At 48.1% G+C, this 22819-nt stretch overlaps 10 protein-coding genes across 10 annotated transcripts, besides 2 other annotated features; all 10 read right to left on the bottom strand.

Moving 5' to 3' along the window:
* Window positions 1–21: 21 nt before the first annotated feature.
* Tb11.01.5390 (hypothetical protein, conserved) lies at window positions 22–963 on the bottom strand (the record flags this gene model as incomplete). Its single annotated transcript, XM_824346.1, has 1 exon — window positions 22–963. The coding sequence occupies one exon, from the start codon at window positions 961–963 to the stop codon at window positions 22–24; it is 942 nt and encodes a 313-aa protein (XP_829439.1).
* Window positions 964–1186: 223 nt separating this feature from the next.
* Window positions 1187–2341, bottom strand: Tb11.01.5380 (hypothetical protein, conserved; the record flags this gene model as incomplete). The annotated part of the gene is made up of 1 exon (XM_824345.1): window positions 1187–2341. One exon carries the CDS (start codon window positions 2339–2341, stop codon window positions 1187–1189), a length of 1155 nt encoding a protein of 384 aa, XP_829438.1.
* A 930-nt stretch (window positions 2342–3271) lies between these two features.
* On the bottom strand, window positions 3272–4942 carry Tb11.01.5370 (ATP-dependent DEAD/H RNA helicase, putative; the record flags this gene model as incomplete). The annotated part of the gene is made up of 1 exon (XM_824344.1): window positions 3272–4942. The coding sequence occupies one exon, from the start codon at window positions 4940–4942 to the stop codon at window positions 3272–3274; it is 1671 nt and encodes a 556-aa protein (XP_829437.1).
* A 224-nt stretch (window positions 4943–5166) lies between these two features.
* On the bottom strand, window positions 5167–5493 carry Tb11.01.5365 (hypothetical protein, conserved; the record flags this gene model as incomplete). The annotated part of the gene is made up of 1 exon (XM_824343.1): window positions 5167–5493. The coding sequence occupies one exon, from the start codon at window positions 5491–5493 to the stop codon at window positions 5167–5169; it is 327 nt and encodes a 108-aa protein (XP_829436.1).
* A 153-nt stretch (window positions 5494–5646) lies between these two features.
* Window positions 5647–5683: a sequence feature (AT_rich).
* A 999-nt stretch (window positions 5684–6682) lies between these two features.
* Tb11.01.5355 (hypothetical protein, conserved) lies at window positions 6683–7111 on the bottom strand (the record flags this gene model as incomplete). Its single annotated transcript, XM_824342.1, has 1 exon — window positions 6683–7111. The coding sequence occupies one exon, from the start codon at window positions 7109–7111 to the stop codon at window positions 6683–6685; it is 429 nt and encodes a 142-aa protein (XP_829435.1).
* A 699-nt stretch (window positions 7112–7810) lies between these two features.
* On the bottom strand, window positions 7811–8263 carry Tb11.01.5350 (profilin; the record flags this gene model as incomplete). Its single annotated transcript, XM_824341.1, has 1 exon — window positions 7811–8263. The coding sequence occupies one exon, from the start codon at window positions 8261–8263 to the stop codon at window positions 7811–7813; it is 453 nt and encodes a 150-aa protein (XP_829434.1).
* Window positions 8264–8772: 509 nt separating this feature from the next.
* On the bottom strand, window positions 8773–9846 carry Tb11.01.5340 (hypothetical protein, conserved; the record flags this gene model as incomplete). Its single annotated transcript, XM_824340.1, has 1 exon — window positions 8773–9846. The coding sequence occupies one exon, from the start codon at window positions 9844–9846 to the stop codon at window positions 8773–8775; it is 1074 nt and encodes a 357-aa protein (XP_829433.1).
* Window positions 9847–10109: 263 nt separating this feature from the next.
* On the bottom strand, window positions 10110–10895 carry Tb11.01.5330 (hypothetical protein, conserved; the record flags this gene model as incomplete). Its single annotated transcript, XM_824339.1, has 1 exon — window positions 10110–10895. The coding sequence occupies one exon, from the start codon at window positions 10893–10895 to the stop codon at window positions 10110–10112; it is 786 nt and encodes a 261-aa protein (XP_829432.1).
* A 304-nt stretch (window positions 10896–11199) lies between these two features.
* Tb11.01.5320 (small GTPase, putative) lies at window positions 11200–11796 on the bottom strand (the record flags this gene model as incomplete). The annotated part of the gene is made up of 1 exon (XM_824338.1): window positions 11200–11796. The coding sequence occupies one exon, from the start codon at window positions 11794–11796 to the stop codon at window positions 11200–11202; it is 597 nt and encodes a 198-aa protein (XP_829431.1).
* A 5364-nt stretch (window positions 11797–17160) lies between these two features.
* Window positions 17161–17192: a microsatellite.
* A 303-nt stretch (window positions 17193–17495) lies between these two features.
* Tb11.01.5310 (receptor-type adenylate cyclase GRESAG 4, putative) lies at window positions 17496–21140 on the bottom strand (the record flags this gene model as incomplete). The annotated part of the gene is made up of 1 exon (XM_824337.1): window positions 17496–21140. The coding sequence occupies one exon, from the start codon at window positions 21138–21140 to the stop codon at window positions 17496–17498; it is 3645 nt and encodes a 1214-aa protein (XP_829430.1).
* Between the last annotated feature and the right edge of the window lie 1679 nt (window positions 21141–22819).

Below are 22819 nucleotides of genomic sequence, written 5' to 3'. Positions count from 1 at the left end.
ACACACGGTAAGCAGCGGCGCTTAATGGCTCAAAATCCCTTGTCGAAACCGCACAGTCAAGGAATTCCTGAACATGCCTGACAACAAACTCTGCCACAACTTAATAAACACAACCACCGTGACTAACGCAACTAATATTCTCTGAAGAAACAGACGGGTTTGTGACTGTACACTCAACTGAGTGAGCCGCTGAAAGTCTTCATTCAACTTCCTCTGAGTTGCTGACGCGAAGGACACCATCTCCTCCGCAAGTTGAGACTGCTGGGAACTCCGTGCCCCTCGACGAAGCAATTCCCCTCGTAGCTCGTGAACTTCCTCCCATACCGCCTTGATGTAACTCTTCCGTAGCCATCTTTCCCGCACAGTTATTTCGTTAAGCATCGACGTCTTCCGAAAAAAGCATCCCTTTTCCACGGCTAGCTCGTACCGATTGCACATACTGGTAACAGCATGCTCAGTGTCCTCCCTGTAACGGCTCCACGACGATGTGATTTCCTGTAAGGAACGAGCCTTCTTAGAAGCAGAAGCTTGCTCCGCCGCCCTGGCGTTCCTGCGGAATACACCACCGGTCCGACCTAAATCCCTATCATCCTGAGCCCGCGACCGCCTGTGCTGCTGGAAGGCCTCATTCCCCTTAGTGTCAGCCTCGTACTCCTTCAAGCGTCGGAGGACGCCCTCGTGGTGCTCCTTCACAATTTTGTACGCTGCGTTAAGCTCAGACATCTTTTCGTGTGACCCACAAGGCTGGTCGGGATGGTTTCTGACCACAAGCTCTCTAAACTGCTTCGATATGTCGTTCAGTGTCGTAGAATTAGTAACAGTGACTTCAAGAACATCATACGGGTTTTTCCCTTCTGGAGTACAAGGGAGGGTTTTGCTGGCAGCAGCGAAGGCTTTGCTCTGAAACACGCACCTGAAACAACCACGTGGAGCAATTGCCGACACCGCTCGAAAGCGCCACATGTTTCCCCTCGATGCTAGTCGCTGCAGGAGAAGGTAATGAGGACATAAGAAAAGGTAGAAACATACGCAGCCCTCCCCCACTCACTTCTTCCCCCCGCCACAAAAAGAAACGAAAACACAAATCAGCAGAAAAAAAAATGGATCGCACCGAACACAGTGGGGCCCCCTGCTGGCCAGCAATCATGAACCGCAGAAGCTTCGTCCATTTGTTTCCTCACCTGCATTAAATAGTACTGAACTGCTCCTTAGCCAGTTGTATATTTTCCAGCAAACCAACCATGTCGTTGTCCGTAGGAGAAGAAACGGCCTTTTTCTTCAACGCGAACTTCGCCGCGATAGAAGAATCGTAAGTAACACAAACGCCACCAGGAAAAACACTCGTACGCATCTTGTTTCCAACCTCCCCTGAAAAGGGGAATGAATTCACCAAACCTGTTACGCCCTCCACCTTCCCCTTAAAATCGACCCACATATTCACTCCGATCGCCTTAAGTGGGGTATCGTGTGAAGCAGTGGTTTTCACAGATTCCTTTTTCTGAACCTTGAGTGGGGGTTCGGGGGGAGGAGTTTCGACACGCTCCTTTTTCTTTGACATAGGTTCATTAGGCTTCCGGGTGCTCATGATGAGTACTTTACCCTCACTGTTTTTCATTATGGAAGTATGGATAACTTTCTCCCCAATATGCGATTCACTTACCCTACACGGAAGGGAAGCTTCATCGTGGAAGAGCAAGAAAATCGTCATGCCGTTGCGCACAATTCGCTCCACTCTGAACCCACTGCTATTGCCATCAACATCAGGGCACACGAAAAAAATGCGGTTCCCGTGTTCAACAATGTACCGCTCTCGCCATGCAAAAACTTCCTCGTTACCCACTTGCTTACCATTACCGGGTCCAGAGTCGGAGTTAACGGTTGGGTATTCTGCCGCGGTGGCTTTGCTCGCCTTCACACTTGATTGCACTTTATCACCATCGTCATCTGGTTTGTGTGATGCAAGCGCCGCCTCGCGTTTGAGAAGATCTTCAAACTTGGCGTCTAGGGCCTCACGCTCGTCGTTGCCAATGAAGAAGAAGGTTCTAGATACACCACCTTCCTCCACAACGAATTTCTTTGCTTTCACTGCATCATCGATGACCGAGTACCTTCCAATTCTTGAGGTCTCGTTGTAGCCGATTTCAAGTATATCGCCCAAGTCTTCTCTATACCATGGTTTGTCTCCATGGTCTTCGTTGTCCCCCAAAAGATAAAGCCAGTAACAAGTACAAAACTTCCATTCAGGACCAAGTCTTTTACCGGTTACGGGTTGGCAAAGCCAATATTTGTCCTCACCATCCAGGGCCACAGCGAGCAGTGTCGAATCTTCCCCTAAATCCATCACTAATACCTTCTTCACCAGTTACGCTTCATTTTTTTTTCGAGAAAAAACGGAAGAACAGCTATTTATGGTAACCAAATCAAAGAAAATTTGATGCGCTGCCCCTTTGCTCATCGGATGGAAACGGGTAGCAAACCGAGTAGGTTTAACTCACGTGGTTTTGGAAATAAGAGAACCTCAGGCTTGTTGGATTGTTTCAAACGCACCCCCTAACACCTGCCGAGTGAGGGGCACATCAATCGTCTCCCGTAATATGCCAGAGCACCGGTAAGTGAACACACACACACTCATCATAATCACGATTGGGTTGGGGGTACCTGGCCATGCTTTTCCTGACAGCCTTCAGCTACCCGCGGGATGTGAAATGAACTTCTGACGAATGCGCATGGGCCCCCTGGTTTTCCCCCTGGTTGCCAACAACGGAGACGGCTGTGGCACACACGCGCACATCCGAGAGAACACTCCCGCATCCTAATACAAAATAATAATAAAAAAAAAGATGCATCTCTACTCCTTTCTAACTCACTTTCTTCGGCTCCTTGCTCAACCAGAAAGAAAAAAGTTAGGAAATGCAAATGTGACGATGAATTCATCTTTAAAAACAACACATTGGAAGAGTTTAGGCTCACCCACTAGCCTCACGTACTCACACTTCACCCTCTTGGTAACAGGTGCACGCAACGCACTTCAGCACCATTTATCGTCACGTATTTGTTTTAAAACATTATTAAATGTCTTACTACACAGTGTGTTGCCGATGTAATCCTACTGCAACGGGGTCACGGGCGCCGCCACAGACCTTTTTAATCAATGGGTTGAAAAGAGGCAAGGGCAATGAGACTACGCGGCCGATACAGGTTATGTTGTTCGAAAGCGCTGCGTTTACTATTAATTAGTACATGGTTAGTTCCCAGACCGTACAACCTCGTCCTACTGCACCTCTTCCACGCCTTGGCCTTCAGCCTTTTGTGCATTTTCGTACTCTAGTCGCCGAAGTTGCCGCTTCATTCGCTGATCCGCAACGAGCATCCTCTTTCTTGTACTGACTATCATCCGATGCGGTGTAGTGCGCTGAAGTCGGCGGCGGACACTACGGTGAGTCTTTATTTCCAACATCCAATCCTCGATGGGGCTCCCAGATTCTTTCATCACACGGGCGATAGGGGGGATACGATGTTTGTCGTCCTCAGTAAAAAATGTTATGGCCTTACCTGTCTTCCCAGCCCTTCCACACCTCCCAACGCGGTGGATGTAGGACTCCACCGTCGTCGGTATATCAAAATTTATAACCGTGCCAACGTTCTTGAAGTCTATGCCCCGTGAAAGAAGCTCAGTAGTCACGAGTACCCATATTTTTCCAAGCCGGAAATTCATCATAGTTTCGTCTCGTTCCTCATGTGTCATCTTCGCATTCATAATGGCAATACGAAGCCCCTGGCATTGTATCTCTTCATGAAGCTCCTTTGTTCGCTCGATGCTCTGAACGAAGATAAGCACAGGTGGTGTCACACCCTCACGCACAATGTTACGTATCGCCACAACCTTCCCAAGCTCATTACCACAGAACACAAGTTCCTGCTTCACATTCTTGTTCGCCTTCGCACGACCAGAAACGATGATCCGAACAGGATCGGGACCCATCACAGATCGTGCAGCTGCTTCAATTTTTTCACTTAATGTGGCTGTAAACAAAGCAACAACCTTCTCCTTATAAGTGCACGCCGTAAGGACAATATCCATCACCCTGAGATTGTCAGTCGAAGAGTCCCACAGGCGATCTCCTTCGTCAAAAACGAGATACTGAATGTTACTAAGATCAACTAACTTCCTCTCTAGTAACGTCGACACCCGTCCAGGCGTGGTAATGAATATGTCCTTGTTTCGAGTTGTCTGCCCGTGTTGGACCAACTTCCACCTTTTCCCTTTGAGGAGAAAAAACGCCTCTCGCTCGATTTGCTCTGCCAGTTCCATTGTGGGGGTAATTATCAACGCACGCACCCCGGCATCCCTATCAGGCTTCCCCAAACGAGCAAACATGGGGATAAGAAAGGCAACTGTTTTGCCGGACCCTGTGGGGGCGCACGCTAGCACATCCCTCCCCTGAACCAAGCAAGGAATAGTCTGCATCTGTATTGGAGTCGGGATACGGTGGTTCCGCTCAAAGAGATTGGAGATGAGACACTCATCAAGCGAAAGTGGGGGCCTGAGGAGTTGGGAGAAGTGTTCAATAGGCTGCGGTACGTCCATACCTGTGACATCCAGTTCATTCTTTCTCCAAATGTTACGTCTCCTCTTCACGGACATGTTTTTAAGAGGTTTGTGACCAGTTGCAGCACTGGAAGTATCTGTGTCACACCGTCCTCTGGACTCCTCGTCCCCCTCGGCGGAAGTTTCCTGGCACCTCATCCTCTTTGGCACACCAAATATTTCGAGGGTATGGCTGGGCGTTGGGAGCTCTACGCTACCTCGAGAAAGGCTCACAAGATTCAGGGCCCCCGTTTGTTCCCTGTTGCCACTTGCCTGCCGGAAGCGCTTTATGGCAGTTCCATGTTTCTTGGGCTCAAATTTGGCTCCCGTGGAAAGAGCACTAAATATATCCATTCCCTTGGGAAACTCTTAGGAAGAAAAGCGCAAGTATTTTCATCGTCTAGATAATTACTATCAAGAGCGGCCACCGAAAAAACGGACGGGCACCACGCGCGTGAGAAACGTGCGATCGAAGATAAGAGGCGTAGGGAAACAAGTAATCTTTCGAAAACAAAGTACTACCAAGTAGCGAAGTAAATTCGACCTCAATATCCCTTCAAATTGAAACAGGGGAATGCCTACGTGACGTATTCGGAGCCATAGAAGCTCTTCACGCAATGTTTAAAGTAATGCATGGGAAGCTTACATCGCTCAAAGCTGTACCCATTCTTCCGAAGACAAGCACCGATGAGACAAGACATCGCAGCACACTGCGGTGGAGGCTCACCTTCATTTTCGCCCCTTACCTTCACGTCATAGCCAACCTTTGTGCGCCACGAGGCAATACACCTGTTAAATGAATCGATATATTTGCTACACTTTCTATCCAAATCGGGAGCACTAAGATTGTCTTCAACACATGCCCTCCAGTTGTTGGTTTCGTCATCGCAGACTTCAGAATCCATTGGTTAGTATCTGCCTATGACAGCGCCTATCCGCGGAACATCAAGAAAAGAAAAGTTGTTGCGCAACCTGCCCTTCTGATAGCAGAGTGGGCGGTAACCAAGGTAACAACACTGAGAAGAGGGCTGTCAAGGGCTAAATCATCGTCGATTCGGTAAAAAAAAAAAAAATACATGTATTATAATAATATAACTATCCCACCAATCCGTCCATCATCCCTATCCACATTAGATAAGCATCCACCAAAAATCCTAACCCCACAAAGTTTAGCCAAAGGGCTTTATTCTGTTCCACATGGTGTATGACCGCTCAGGTCGTATGAGGCATATTCAAATAAGCTGCAGTGAGAAAAAGAAACCATTCTGCTGCCAAACATCCCATAAATTCCAGAAACTAAACAATATTTACCACAGACAGAAAATCTTGTTCCTTTCTTTTTTTTTACGCCGTTGAGAGACTTCACCGCCCGAAAGCAAGCAGTTGGTAAACACTCAAAGGGCAAGATGAATTACGGTAATGCATCACAATAGAACACAACAGGTACTACTACCCCGAGCCGGCGCCTAAAAGAACACGGGCGCAGCTCATGTGGACGGGAAGAGAGACAATTGGTAGGTGTACACAAGACTGTCTTTAAAAAATATCTACAACGATATCGGAAATACTTCCACACTAGGTGTCACACAGATATACGAAGGGGAAGTCGGTAACGGTGGAAAACGTCAAAAAGGGGACCAGCTCACGCACCTGCTCATCATCTCCAAAACTGCAACGGTATATATTGTCAGATCCCCTGCGCAGCAATGATCAAAATCGAAGTGGAAAAACGAAAGTGGGAAACAGAGAATGAGAGAATTGTCAACCCGCTTTGTCACATTAAACGCAACGGCATCACCGCGGATGGCGCATCAGACATGGTAATCCCCTATTGACAATGAGGCGAAATATGAATGATGGAGAATGCTCGCGTGTGCATTCCTTGCTTTCACCCCTTGAGAACAAAAATGGCAGGTATGTAGAAATGTTACCAATCATGAAACGCGATCGCGATTGAGAAAACACGAAGTGACAACAGAGAAAAAGCGTATCAACGAACGACAGCGAACGTCTTTTCACTACGGTAGGCACCTCTACCGCATGACCCACATACCCTGAATAAAATACGCGCGACCATGGAGCGGAGGGAGACACTCACAACAGCTTCCGACGTCCCCGCTTAAGTGAAAGCCGGATCTTCCTCCGGCGGCCGGCATTAATTTTCCATGATCTCCCCGCAAAGGATTGAAACGACCTTATTTGCGTGAAGGGCACACCTTCTGGGAATTGGGGAGTTGAGGGTCCCTTCTTCACACGCTTCAGATCCAAGGACCACTGCCTGTCAAACCATGGGTGTCTTCGCTTCCATACTAACGGCTTTCGACGTCCACGCTGGGCGGGTTGTCCTGTTCCACATGACAGCGCCTCTGGTTTCGGTGCATCAATGAGCAGTGTCGGCATTCTCTTCTCCTCCCCCCAGGGTGCAGAGCGTTTCCCGAGGGAAAGGGTGTATGTTGACTGGACTGTGAAGGAAGTGTACTTCGCTTGGGGAAGCAGGCATCGAGAGATATTTCTCCATAACATCTTCCCTAATCACCTAAAATGGACTCCCACCACAGTCGCACCTCGTTCTCCAGAGTTAGAGTGGCAACGAAGCATTACAGCGCACCAATACAGTGTACTATCCGGTGAACAGTGGTTAAGCACGAGTTTGGAGACAATAATGAGGGTAGAGCAACCAGAGGCCGAAGTAAATGGGAGAAGGGAGAAGGCGCTAAGGGGGATGAAAAGCAGGGGGGCGTAAGTGAAAGAGATGTCTCACCATGAACGAAGGTGATACAAATGTAAGTTCTCTGCGAGCACGAACCGGCAAGCCCAATGAAGGGTTAATAATCACATCTGGCAACGAGTATTACGTATGTAAGCCAGGGAACACCGCAAGCAGTGGGTCATCGTGAGTGGGATGCAGTTGGCACATACCAGCTGGTTGCAGGCAAGACACAACCTAGAACATCCGGGGCACATCAGCCGCCCGCAGGAGCAAACGTAACCGCCCCGGCATAAGTGCATTACAGCTCCCTGAAAAAGGCTTTTTTAAAAAAGAAAAAAGAAAGGCAAAAGAAGCGAGAAGTAAACATATAATATAATACAAGCGAAGAATCATACGAGAGCATGTATTTAAACTTCAGGTGCACCGAGCAACTAAAAGTGGCGAATATGAATTTTCTAATTGATAGGTTCGAATAAAAAGAAAGCGAAGCAACACTATTATGGAACCAGACTTCAGTAGTCCAAGCTAATCAAATACTCCGCAATTCTCTTTACTGTCGTGTTGCAGTCTGCCGGATTGACAGCCACATATGTAGCTTCGGTCTTCTGGAGATCCTGCTGCAAGGCTGATGCATCACCAGGGTTGCCGTAAACAGCAATAATAGCAGTTTGTTTGGAAGTGTATATGCAACCCCCTGCGGCTCCTTTCTTAAAGAATATGTACTTCATCTGACCTTCGGATCCTGACTGAAGACCGAAGAACTTGACACCACAGATGGTTACACCGGAACTTTGTACGAGCGAGAAATTCTCCAGACACTTGAGAATGTGTGTTACCTCCTCAGGCTGCGGCACATATGTTCCTCCATACGCCCAGTAACTCCCATCAGCAAGACCAACGATCGCTGCGCTGTGCATGAAACCACTGCCAACAAGGCTGTCGTCGACGTAGGACTGCCACGACATTTATTTCCGGTTAGTAAAACCTTCCCTTAAGTTAGGCAAACTTCACTTTTTGTGGGCTCTCTTTCTTTAATGGAAAAGGTGAATAAGAAACGATAAAACATACACATGTGCTCCGTAGCAAATTCGGTAAGAAGCAAATAATAATAATAATAACGTAATATACACTTGATCACATATTGGGAAGACCCTCTTTCCTCTCAACACGAGGGACCAGCGGGACAGAAAGACATATCCTTCTGGACAAACAAAGTAAAGGTAAGCAACATTTAGAAAAAGATAAATCGTGAACATGAATGAAGCGCTCAAACAGCTTCCCAATAACTTCCAGCAGACAAAAAAGGGAGAAACCTCTGAATGTGGTGGAGTAAAATTAAATACCTACGTACCAAATACATATATATAGGTACATACAACGTAGCAGTCCAAGGATTAAGACAACATAGAAAGCACAAAACAATTAACTGAAGATCTAGCGCGACACATTACCAGCCAAATTTTTGACACGCAACCTAAAGAACCCATTGCTGGATGATAACACCTAAGCCAAGAACAAACGAGATGCATCCCACAACAAGAAATGTGATGCCCATTTCATGATTCTTCTCTCCGAACCACGATCGCGTTGTCAGAACCACGTATTTCTCCCCTTTGAACGAGTAAACGTCAAAATTTTCCACGATTTCTACTCTGTAGTCACCCTGCTCCAAGTCCTTTTCGATGATGCGATACATCTTTGTCACCTCTGACGTATAGCCCAGCGACGCCCAGACTATGAAATCTTCATCTCTTACGGAGGGTATTCGATGCCCAGGCTCGCCGTAGTAATATCCTTCTTTCCTGTAAGGATCATCAGAGGAACTTTTGCCTTTACTCGACCAAATACCCTCATCTTCGGGTTCTTTCGCGCTACGAAACAGTTTAATGTCACCGTTTGAGGCGATGCCGTTTTTCCTGCAAGAATGGCCCACCGAACTCTTGCCATCAGCATCAAATGCAGATCCATCGCAAATTAGTTCAGAATCGTTGAGTGTGCTCGTGGCATTCCCCTTGTACAGCTTAAACGAGTCATTAAATAGGCTCCACGCTATTGACCCACACGGAAAGTACACATTGCCTGTTTCAGCAGCCTTGTGCACCTCGCCAGGATACCTGAACGGCTCGCAGTCCTGAGAAACTGAGCGAGGGTTGTACAGCAGCTGGTTATAGTCCTGTGAGGACCTGTATCTCCGATAATTTTGAAAAAACCCAGTCACACGGTATTGCATGTATACAGGCTGACGAACGGTTTCATTTATTTTAAATGATATTGCCGTCGTTGCGCCCGTGGAGTAATTTGAGCCGTTGAAGGAGAATTTATGTGGATACTTATCCTCAGCATCAACGCGATATGTATACTTATTTACTCCCCCGTAACTCACGCTAACTTCAAGAAGAGAGTCGCTCTCCTTTATGATAAGGACACCAACGGGTACAAACGCCGCTGAAAGCAGCAGTAAAATCGGTGCGACGATCCAACCTGAATGGTACGGATATACGGTAAACATCCCCTCATCAAGACGTCGGACTATGCCACTTGTGGACATTGCTTAGCTTTCAAGGTAACTGCACAACAGAGATACCACCCCTTCCGCTACTTCCTGTTAACTCTCAAACGAGAAGAAACCCTCTGTGAGAAAAAAGAAAGGGAATACCTAATCAAATGAAAAAACACATTGTGAGAAGACACTTACAATACGTAAACTTCACTGTCAACCGGGGGTCGAATGCCGTTAGTCGGTAATAGCAGTAGTGTACATCCAATCAAATACATATCTTGGCAGTCACAACTAGAAGTGGGTAGGGGGGATCAGCTTTGCTTTGCCTTTACGTAAGTCACAGTGTCTCCTTCAACCACTTTACGTATTATCCCACCGGAGAAGTAGGCTGTTTTTTCGCACCTAGGAAGAATGCCACGTACTATGGGCCTTTGCTTAGTTTTTACACAACGTTCATATATGTCCGTTAAAAAGTTGACAAAATCATTCGTATCCCTTGTTCTGGTCCAGTTGTCAGCCAGCTCAAGCATAGAAACAGCGAAGAATTCAAAAGTCACTCCATTGTTTCCTCTCTCATCATAGGCATAGTCTTCTGATATGGCGGTTGAAGTAGATGTGACTACGCTGACGTCGTCTATATTTAATAAATACGAGTAAAGTTTGTAATGAAAGGCTTTATATCCATCCTCTTTAACAACCTCATGCGCAACGCCGCCTAAACCATTCCAAAGCACCTCTATACGCATCATAACATCAATATTGAGCGAGACCTTACGCCGTAGCTTGTCCACAACATCTGCCGTTAGCATCGAATCGAACATCAGTGAAATCCGCATCCACTTCTTCTCTTCATCGCGAGACTCCGTCAACGCACCTAAGAGCAACTCAACACGTTTGCTTTTTTTATGCCCACCTGAATCCACCATATCATTAACAACAGCGATATAAGGGTGTCGAATACTCGAAAGTGTGCGGTGCGAGAAGCTAAACAACCGCGGACTCCACACAAACACCCTTTCGGCGAGATTTTCAACCGTCCAGCTTTCACTACCTCTCGACCTACCTCTAGCCAGTACAAAGCTCCTCCGTGAAATCATGTACACAGCCCTACGACAATCCGAAGAATAAAAATGCTACAAACGAATATAGCAAAAAAAAAAAAAGTAATTAAGGTGAATGTTTGAGATAATTTCCCTCTTTTCTCTTTGTTGATACCGGTAGAAGAATGTATATATGTATATATGCACGTGCATCTGGGATATATATATTATCAACAATGGAAACGTCAGAATGCACTAAACAACTGCGGCATACGGAAAACAAAATAGCACGAACAAAAAGTGAATAATCATAAGAATGGAGGTTCTACGGTAGAGCAAAAAGGATTTTGAATCCAAATACCTAACAAGCACACGAAAACCGTTTCGGACCATCATACAAAGTTTCTGCATGCCCATTTTCCCCGTCGTTGTCATCGGTGCCCAAACTCAAACCAGTTTTGGCTACTTTTAAAAAAGCATCAGTCACAAACTCGCCGGTGGAAGCAGACGTCTCAAAATGGAGTAGTTTGTTCTCTAGGGCAAACAAAGAAGCCTCGTTATGTTGAACGGCTCTATTTTTTGACATGTCACTCTTGTTTCCAATCAGCATGACAACTACATCCGGTCCTGCAAGTTGCCGAACGTCGTTCAGCCACTGTGGAACACTTTCATAGGAGGTGCGTTCTGTAATGTCATACACAATGAGGCAGCCAACTGCTCCCCTGTAATAACTTCTTGTAACTGATTTGTATCTTTCTTGACCGGCTGTATCCCATATTTGCAATTTGATCCTACGTCCTGATAACTCAATAATCTTTGATCCAAACTCAACACCAATAGTTTGCGCTCGTTCCTCTGAAAATGTGTCCTCAACAAAGCGGTGTAAAAGAGACGATTTACCTGTGCCGCTATCTCCAACAACAATTAACTTCATTAACTGTTGATATCTCTCTGACATGGTTGAACTACTCCGAGAACTCTAAATGGGTGGAAACAGTGAAAAAGTTAATAAAACGAATGAAATGTTGGTAAGAAAAAAGTAATAACTAACTGCTTCAGATTGTGCTCTCGCCGCGGAACATTCTTTGGTAAGAAAAATCCTTAATGCGGAAAAGGGTTTTGGGGCGCCGGCACTGCGGTCATCAAATTTTATGCAACGCCTTGGCCGATAAACCGTGTCGTCCAGAATGTAAATAGAAACAATGCGGAACAGAAACTTAGAGAATGTATATGAAAACAACTTAATACGCTCGACGTACACAAAAATGAGGTGCAGGCACAGGGGGGAAGGTAAAAAAAAAAAATCAAGTTGCCCCCAAAATGTGTACATTCTCCCACATAACCTCGTTCCTAAACACATACATGGTAGGTCCCTTCTCGTATGTCATAAACGCAATACATGGAACCACGATGCTACGCCGCACTGTACATAATTCCCCATAAATTCCCTCATGAGAGGGCCTTTCTATACCCTTCCGTCTTCCCCTCAGACCAAAGGGCAACACCGTGTTATCGGCGCATTGTGGGAGCAAGAATTTCTAAAAAAAAAAATGGAAAGCGCATCTAAATATTGCACGCAAGGTACAGAGTGAAATGGTAACAAAAAGTACTTGCATCCTTCCTCCGAGGGGACAATAGTTGGCATACTGATTACTGTCCGAAAATATAGTAACGCAAAACTTAAATTTGTGTTTGACCCACAAAAAATGTATATATGGTTCGAACGTTTTCTTTGAAACTATCAGCTAAATGCGTCTTTTATTCACCCGCGACCCCCATCACCGAGTGCCATCCCTCTGCACGTACACCGAGGTGGTGGAAACCACACATGCACTGACTCAAAATAGCTAAAGCACTGCCGTGCAGCCGATGCGGACCTTCTGAAAAGAAAAGCAATGTTCGAACAGTCGCAATAAGTAAGTGCTAAATCATACAACGACACTTCGAGGGGGTGGCTTGTCTGCTGCCAGGGCGATGGTACCCGGGCAAGCGACCAAGAAAGCAGGTCAACCAATGCGTCAACGAGCGGTGCCGGACTAAAACAGAGCAACAAGTGGTGGTTTCTAATGAATAATTTTAATGGGCACAAAAAGGAGGGAAGTCGTGCTAACTGACACATCTAGTGAACAAACTAGAACTGTAAACGATTCAAACTTGACAGTAGGTCGCACAGAACATTCAAGAAACATACCCAACCCTCCGCGTATTTCACTGAGAGTGCATTTGCTGTCACATGTGCGAAGATCCCTGCAAAAAGGCCCGTGGCCGCAGACGCCGGGGTGCTGCTCCATCACCGAAGATACGCAAGCAGTGGCGGAAAAAGGGGGTGATACCGCCTGATCAAGTACGTTCTCACAAAACCTGATGTGGACCCCAACCTGGCCACCAGAGGCATTAAAGAAGTGGCGAACCACCTCCCCAATGGCCACGAAAGATGTCCCCCGCGTACCGTTTTCCAAAATATCGTGGAGCCTTTGCCTTCAAGGTAGATGCCGGAAAACAGTCACTCTCGTCCGCCCATCCCGGAAACACACGTATGACCAACCTGCCCTGTCCATAGCGGAAGTGCACACCAAAGTCGGGCGGTGTCCAGTAACCACTGGGTGCGCGCATGTGACCACGTCGCGACCAAAGGCGGCGCCGCCTCAGTTGACAACCCCGCGGGCCCTGGTTGCCTCCCAGCGTTTCAAACAAATGACAGCTGCAGCGCCCTCACCAAACGAGAAGCAGATGTCCGCATCACCCCAAGAGGGGCGCGCACCACTGGACTAATACCCAATTCAGCCCGCACCCGCCAGCTCATGACGGGGGAATCCACCCCCAAAGCGGCATGAGGGCTCAGTGCATCGTCACGAACAAAGCTGAGCATCTCCATGCGTCCAAGTCCTTTCCAATGGGGTGGGCGGACGGTTATCAGTTACTACGGAAAGGGGAGGCGGCAACGACCTTGCGCCCCCTCGGCTGAAAAGGGTGTGTCCGCATTGGCTCCTGTGGCCGAAACCGCCCCTGAGGTCGCACAGCTCCGTTGAAATAACGCAAATTAGGCTACGTGCACATCGCGACGCCGATTTAGACGAGAATAGTTCTTGCAGCCGAAAGAATCGCGTTGGAATACCCCCTCTCTTTTGTGGAGGGGGTATTCCACATTCTAGGGAAACCACACCAGCACAGTGAATAAGCAGACCGCAAAATGACATCTAGATTCCGGAACATCGGAAAAGCGCACTCTTTCAAGCGCTTACGGGCGCCGATACAGGATCAGGGACAATACGGGCGTAACAAACGACCCACGAAGAGGAGAGCATAAGGGGATATCGGCTAAACTAATGCACAACCAAGGGATGCAAATTTACATTTGCCCCTACACACTTACCGCAACTGGAAACAACAAAAAATCGAGCGCAAACGGGCCCCACCGCCAGGAGTGGCCACGACCAGAGAACGTTGGGTAAGAGGCTGAATCTCAAAACTGAATTCAATCACCGATCGCAATTGAATCACAACCGAAACAGGCATCGACGCGAATGCCAAAGTTAATTACTGTGGCCACCGCACGGCATTAGTCGCGTGGGATAAAAGTGACAACATTTTAACGGTAAACCTACGCGTGGGAGCAAAAGAAAATGCCGAAATGTTCTCCGAGAGAAGTGGATGAGGTGAGTAAACCCGTATTATTTTTTTTTAGCGAAAATGGAACCGAACGAGAAAAGGTAACTAAAGGCAACATGCGTGTGCCACATTTCCGGACGTAGGAACTAACAAATCTGAATTATCTTTACCCTGTCTTTCTGCGTTAAATGGAAGAAAAAGAGCGGGAAACTTAATAATTTCAACCTTTGTCGTGGCTATCATATCCATCGTTTGCATCGTTGGGGAAAGGGTATTGTTGGTAAATGCGAGTCCTCAAATATATGGAAGTAAATTTACCGACGATAAGGAAAGTGCTGGAAATGACCTTACCCGGCTCTGGTGCGGAGGCGGTGACAGTTGGGTTGGGTGGGCGTTTTAAAAACTCACTCTTTGCGATACTTATCTTAGGTGTGATACGAAAACAAGGATTATAATGGTTATTTTATCTTACCTGACAGTGCGTAAAGGCTTGACCATTCCTTCCGCAGGCTCCCAGAAGATAGGGAAAAGGAATGTTAAAAGAGAGGGAAAGGGGGAAAGCTAGCGAAGATACACAAAATTAGAGGTGTGGTTACAGAAACGACCGTCAAATGAAGGAAAACAACACTGGGAGCAGGGATCACAGAACCCGAAAGCTGCGACCTAGTGAATGCGGTGCTTGCAACGAGGCCATCGACCAGTACAGTAGCAGTTGTTAATGCACACCCATTGACAAAGTTAAGAGGACGTGATTCTGGAAATGTGCAGGAAGGGGTTGACAATGACGGCAGAAGCTTCAAGGACGAAACAACCAAGCATGAGGAATTGTGAACCCAAACGGTTTACCCTGGGAGAACCGAAGTTAGCACCAGGCCAATTTATGTACAGTGGCCGTGGTTCCAGGAGAGAATGCTTACTAGGGATGCTTAAGCACCGTATGAAGCGTGCAAAATGCTAGAACAGAGGAGAAGGGACGTTATAATACCAACCCTTCAGCCAAACGAACACGCAACAAAGGCGCATCGTCCCGGCCACTGACCCTATGAGTGCCCTCTGCAAGCTAATGGAAAGGATGATTGTAAGGAACCTGAAGCATCAACTCGACAACTTACTTGAGCCAGAACAGTCAGGGCTCCAAACACTCAACAGCAAATGCTGTGACACAGCTGTTTGGTGAAATATGGTGAAGAAACAAAAAGAAGCGGAGGCATGCAAACTATACAAGAACGTCCGAATCGGCGGATCATGTGTAAATCATCGTGGCACTAAGTCAATGCAAAATATAACCCCACCTAACTGGTTTGGTGGAACACTCCTTATACAGTTAGCAACACATGGCTAGAAACTATTTCCATGACCTGCGGGGCAACGCGGAGGTCAGTTTTTGGATCAGTACCGTTCATAACCACAGTGAACTCCCTCGACCGAAGGCTAAATCGCATTTCCTGGGTCAGACACAGCTTCGTCACGGGTGGCTCAACTGCCATACGCAAAAACGCGAAAAGACTCCTCCCGCAGGCTGCTCTACGTCATGGGGTTGATATTATAGCCGTGCGGGGTTGCAGGCGTTTCACGCAGCTCAGTGGGGAGAAAAAAGAGCCCACAATACGTGCTGAATAGCTTAGTGACCCTCGGACCTTGAGAATCGGCCCCGCCCGCACCAGTGAAGACATCAATACGAAGGCACTGCGCGTCATCACACAATTATGAGTGGGCCTCTCCACAAGCATTGTCGACAGGATGGGGGATGCGTTCACTACTTCGCCGAGGAAAAAACTGACTGGTGGGCAACGAGGTTTCTCTTGGGGTACGAATACTTACGTTGCCTCGTATTAAAAACGTTTAAAACATAAGTGTTCCACAAGGGCCAAGACATAATCGTCCCCAGCAGCTCGGCTGAAACAATGGTGCTTGCGTTGCTTCACTTACTAAACACCATGGGAACTAATACGGGATAATGCACCCTAACATGCAAGATTGGCCGGATACACCACACCCAGTGATAACGTGCACCGATTACGACGGCAGCGTATACACAACTGCCGTTGCCGTGCGACAAACTATAATACAGGTGCCTAAGGAGTGAAGGGAGAAGGCCTGCTGAAACTTAAAGAGGATCAGAGAAACTAGGGGCTGCAGCGCCGCGAAACCGAACAACAAACTTAGCATGGTACACACCCACTTCATATTGCTCGATAGGTTTTGCTTGGTGGATGGGCAGCCGAGAAGCGGGAGAAGAAATTGTAGCGAGGGCGCGGTGGCTCTCGCAGCTGGGCTAACCCATGTAACATAATAATAGGAGAATTAGTGAAACAAATGTCAAAAATAACGACAACGGCAGGAGGTAAACACGGAAGCTCGAGAAAAACGAAAGTCATAACACTCACTAAAGTCATACGATCGATGTCTTTAAAAAATAACAATGCCCCGAGATATGAGCGGTGCATGGAAGGTACGCGGCGATACGCCCCAACACACGAAAGTGTTTGGTACCAAGAAGGAGTGTTCCCTGCGATAACACGTTTGACACAGAGTTAGGCATGCAATCTTTGCACGTTAAAGGTGTAAACGCGTATTCACCGCTGGAAGACCAATGACAAAAAAACAAATATATGCAAATAGCACGTGCACAACTTTAGGGTACGATTTATATATATATGCATATAAATAAGGAAAAAGTTGCCGCCGTATGGAGTAAATCGCGTACGCTCAGGAAAAAAAAAAAGAAAGAAAGGAAGGAAGAAAAACAAAAAATCACATATTCCACCGGCGCGACAGTCTGCGGTCACGGGTGAAGGTCGAACGCTTATTGCCACTGCCGAAGGGGTACGCCACACAGTATACAATCTCACATCCCTGAGCGGCGCAGTGACAAAATTATTAGCGAAAACTGGTTTAAAACAAATCACACGCCGTCACCGTAAGCGTTTTCAAAAGTCTGGGGGAAAAGTAATAGCATTCTATTAACTACACTGCCCTACATCGGTAGGCCCCTAAATGGGCTTACCTCACGATTCCTTCCCCTGTCATTAGTTCGTGGAGTGGTTTTCACCGCTGCGCTTCGGGGTTTCCGGATATGAATATCACCGAATCATTTGTCACAGTGCTCCCCGTCATCGTGGCGTCAGTTGCGGCGGGGTGGTCCACGACGGAGCCAATCTTTGCCCCGATAGACCGCATAATCGCCTCACAGTGTTCTTCACCCCACATGGGCAGAGGTTTTCGCGGTATCGACACGTTCCAACGCTCACAAATGGGCATAAGCAGTTTTTGGCGCTGAGATGTGCTGAATGCGCGAAGCACAGCCCGCAAAGAAGCAACAACCCACTGAGCTGATTCACTTAGCTCGGCCACTGTGGAGCCGTGGTCACTGGCGGAAGTGCTAGTCCCGTCCTCCTGCTCGCAACAGGCTTCTCTATCAAAGCGTAGCGGGGCAAAGACACGGCCGGCAACGGCATCCAACTGGTACATCTCCACGGGTTCGGGCACACCGCGGAGCGGAACCAAGCCGAGAGACGTGACACCAAACTCTTGACGCTCAGTTGAGCTAAGCGAAAAGTACGTCCCACGCGTCATCAGCACCTGACCGCCATTTGCCACGCTCTCCGTCCGCGCAGCCATATTTGTTGTCTGGCCGTAGTAGTCGTAACCCTTCGTTACCTCATCGCGTCGGATGTCGCACAATCCGGTGTGGATTCCAACACGTACACGCAGGCCATTCCACAAACGACTGTACACTTCGGAGTCCAGATATGCAGTTGGTGGGTTGTATTCACGGTCCTCTGACCGCCTCTCCCTTTCAGCGTCACGATAAATCTCATCAAACACGCCTGTTCCCCAATCATGATTCAAGAACGATACTTGGAGCTCCCACACGAGCCGCGCGGCCGGGTACGCACCTTTGCAAGCAATCATGAACGAGTCGCCAACGGTTTTCACCTCGTAGCAGTCGTATTTTTCAATCAAGCGGCGGATTACGCGGTGGTGAGCGGCAACGGCATCGGGCATCAGCTCAGGGTGTGCAGCCCATATAGCAGTGCTGCTTTCAATGTCAGTAAAGATGATCGTGACGGGCTCCATCGGCTCCTTCGGCGCACTGGCGTTGTCACGGGTTCTGTTCATCGTAAAGTATAATAAGGCCCCAAGCGCGGCGAGGAGCAACAAGGAGGCGAACACAGCAATGCCAATGCCAGCGATGGCCGCACCAGTCAATACAATAGCGTCGGGGTCGATGTATTCCATCGATGGTGTTGTGGGATTTTGTAGCAGTGGAACGTCCGATCTCAGTACACGGGCCATCGACCACACGGATATATGCGTGGCTCCATAATTATGGATGCAGTGGTTTCCTTCAATTGGTTTGCCGATATCACAATCATCAGTGTACGGTCCGTACCACATTCCGTCGACAGTAATGAGGCTCTCCTTGAAGAATAAATCCGCCAGTAGTCCAGGGTTCACGTTCTCCATGCGCTCCAAAATTGACTCCATCAACCGTCCGGTGACGAAACCGAGCAACGCCATGGGAGACCACAGTGACCGATCTGGGACGACAGAATTAAGATTATCTACTCGGTCCGTTGGCATTTCGATTTCCGCCCAGTGGGGTAAGTTGGTAGCAAACACGAGGCGATGGGCGGACGCTTTGTTCCTGAATGCCGCTCTCAACTCCTCAAACAGCAACGCTAATTCAGAGAAGATCAAAAACACCCGACTCTCCTCAAAAGTCTCGAGGTGCTCCGCGATCGTCCCCACATCAGACTTGGTGAGGCCGATGACCATTACATCTCCCTCCGTCGGAAGGTAGTCGCCCAATTCATCATCATCATCAAGGATGTCTGCGGGGCTCAAAGGGGCATCAAACGTTAGAAGCGTCTTTCTCAGCAGCTTTGAAATTTCGGAAGCCTCCTTGCTCCGTATGATGGCTTTGACACTCGGGGGCGGATTGCTGTAAAGGTACTCTGCAAGCACATAAAGTTGCTGTTCCATCGTGGGAGAGAGGTAAATAACATTTTTCCTCGGCTTAGTTAGACGGGGAGTAGTTGTTATCGGATCGAAGAAAGTCATACCCTCTATTTCGAGCATGTCGTCGCTGACGACACCAAACACAGCCGACACAATCCTGACACTGAGCAGCTGCTGCAGAATACTGGCGGCGGCGTCTGATGTCGCAAGGAAAGAGTGTAAAAACAGTCTGTCATGCACGGTGAGGTGCCCGTTCCCCACACTAGCAGATGCGCCAACGTCCCAATCCACGTTTGCTCTTAGCGCAACGTCATCGTCCTGCATAAGCAGAAGAAGAGCATTTAAAGGCGCATTAAGTTGCAAAGATTCCCTCGAGCACCGCGACATACCTAAAGTCACATAACCCGCAGTCACTGGCCTTAGCAGGGTCTTACTAACCATTTCCTTCATGTAAACCATACTTCCACCCTGGTTGCAGCGGCAGACAGCACCCTGCCGAATTGCCTCCTCCCCACATTCGTTGCCGTAATCACCGATCACGAGGTCATCTACTACGTAACGACGTTGATAATATAAGGATTCCATAAAAGCTGTGCGGTTGCTCACAACCCTACTGTTGCCCAGTGCCGCAGAAATGACCTCACCAGTCATCCAACCAAGCATCATCATCTCTCCCCCAGTATCATTGGAGAGGCCTCCCGCCCCTGCGTCCTCACTCCCCTCCTCCTCGTTTCCTAGATACCTTTTTGTTTCATCGATAAACCGTTGTACCGCCTTGTACTCTGTGTCGCATGCCAGAGGATTCGTCCCTGAGAAGATCACCTGTCCAGTCCTAAACTCAGCGCCCGTCGCCTCCAATGCTTCGCACCATGTCTTCAGCAAAAAGCTCTGTAACCCTGACTGCGCAAGCAAATGTGAGCGCGATGTCCGATTGTCCTCTGCTACCCGCATGACAAACCATCTACTATCGCGGCCGCGCGGACCAAGCAACAGTATCGCCTGTGGAAGTGCAGCGGCGAATTGCTCCCATTCCGAGTCCAAAGAGACCTTATTACCTGCAGAAGAGAAGCCACTTTCTGGGGCGAACACGCAACTTATGTTGTGACCCATCCTCATCATCAGCTTCTCCACGAACTCAAATGATTTCCTGCTGAACGACGTATCTTTCACGTACATCACGCCTACCCGCTGAAGACCCAACACACCAACAGCGTAGCGAACGAGAGCCATCAGCTCGGCATCCGGCCCAACAGTCAAGTAGTAGAGATGAGGATCCCAGCCGTAGCCCTCACTTGAAGTGGCAATAGGGGTAAAGGCGACTAACTCATGCTCTTCCATCGCACCTTTAAATATTTGGATGTTATCGTCGCCCAGCGGACCAAGAACAAGCAATAGTTTGCCTACACTCTGCTGAGCACCCTGCTCGATTGCGACATCTATTGGAGAGTTAGGTGCTGCAGGACGAATAAACTCAACTTTCACTTGCCCCTTGAGCTCCAAACGGCGCGCCATTAATGAAACGTTAAGTCCTTTATCAAATAAAACGGCGTCCTCCACGGGAAATTCAGTGGTGTACATGAGAGATAGGACGTTCACTTGCGTGACCTCCCCATTACCGACAGGCAACGTTAGCGCCAGTAGCAGCAGCAATGGTGCCGTGGCGACAATGGAATTTCGGCGAAGGGCACTGTCACTGGATATAAGACACGAAGCCTTCGTGGTGGTCATCTCCCCGCAAGTATAAATAGCACCACTCGGAAACTCTTTCACTGAGGTACTTTTGTAATCGTTTTCGTTGTTGCCTACGTGTATGTCCTTCAGAAAACAGGTTTGAAACGGAGAGCAGATTACGAACTGAGAGACAAAGCGGTGTTAGGAATGATAAAGCAAAATTTTCCTGTGGCAGTGCGCCGATCGACTGAAGAGGACCGAAGCTCAGGCATCGGTTCATGCTGCGATGCGGAGTCCCGTGTGGGGGCCGCAGCGAGTTAATTACAAAAAGACGGGAGTCCAACACGATTTGCGGCATCTCATTCCTGCTGTCACATGGGAGGGATGACACCACAGGCTACACAAAAGCAAGCATCACGTCCAGTAGGAATACCAAAAGACGAATAAGGCCCCTTATACTGTCACCTACTGAGTCGCGACCTGGAGAATATAGTTTGGTTGAGAAATGAGCCCCCGCTCCCAACTGAATACTTCTGTGGTCTTCGTGACTGAGTCGCTCATCCCCAGTTTTCGGCATCGCATATTTAGTGTTGTTACGTTACATACAATCCCCATCTCATAAAAGTGGCAACACGAATCCACACGCCGTTTCCTCCCACACACGCGCGCAACACCGAATTGCTGGTTCAGACTCTGCTGTTTCGGTGTGTTTGGAAGTAAGTGGACGTAGCTCGCACGAAGTCAAGATACTCCATTGAATCCTGTAGAAAGCATCTTGTCGCGGCCACTCCAGTTTGTCATAACAGTTCTAATTTCGGCAGTTAGCGCGTGAAGAAATAGGAATCAGCCCCATGACTACCGAGCGAAAGGATAGCTACCACCTCATGAAGGCGAGGCAACCCCCGTTCCAGAACGTGTGGTATAAGCCTGCATGAAGTGCAGAAAGTAAGCCCCAGTGGCTCCAGGGAGCACACCGTCCCTTGGTTAGAAGGTCACAAGAAATTACGCACACTCAAATTTTCTTGGCCCATTACCTCCATCTGCGCATGGAGAACGCGCGCTATTCCCTCTTCAATCGCCATCCGAGCTCCAACACCTCCCCATGCTGATCAAAGGGATGAGTGACAATGACATCTGAGACAGAGGAATGTACCCTCAAATGTTATATGAAGCTAGACACCTAACGGATGACAAAATATGTGCAGAGGTAACGTAAGAAAGACCGCTCGCATAGGCTCCCGGAGCATGGGTAGGATTGTCAGAGTTGATGTGATCCAAATAAATTTCCAATGATGATGCCCCAACGAAATAATCCAGGAAGGTGGCCGTTGGCTGGCACAGCCCACGCGTCAAAGGCTCCTCCCCGTGGAAAATAACCAGCTTGCGCAGATACAGTACAGCACAGTGGCACCCGTACACGCGCTTCTTTACTCCAATACCCAGTGCTTAGTTCCTAAACACTCAGTTGGTGAAAGGGGAAGATCATACACACGTATCGAAGGGGTATTTAAATTATTACTAGACTTCGCACCGCTAAAAAGGATGGACAAAAGAGTCTGCGCACTCACCTTTACGCAATCGTGAATCAAGGTGGTGCGCCCTGGAAACGGTAATATCGAAATGTCAGCTCAAATAAAAAGCAACGGCCACTGTACCCACTATGCGAAGAAGATCATCCCTTCGCAAGCAAGGTGGAATCATCCTACAAGAGCGTTCCGCCCAATAAATGGGTTCCG

The sequence above is a fragment of the Trypanosoma brucei genome (assembly GCF_000002445.2).
Source record: "Trypanosoma brucei brucei TREU927 chromosome 11 chr11_scaffold01 genomic scaffold, whole genome shotgun sequence".
Lineage (NCBI taxonomy): Eukaryota > Euglenozoa > Kinetoplastea > Trypanosomatida > Trypanosomatidae > Trypanosoma > Trypanosoma brucei.
The sequence above is the reverse complement of the archived record's forward strand: the minus strand, read 5'-3'. Positions and strand labels throughout refer to the sequence as shown.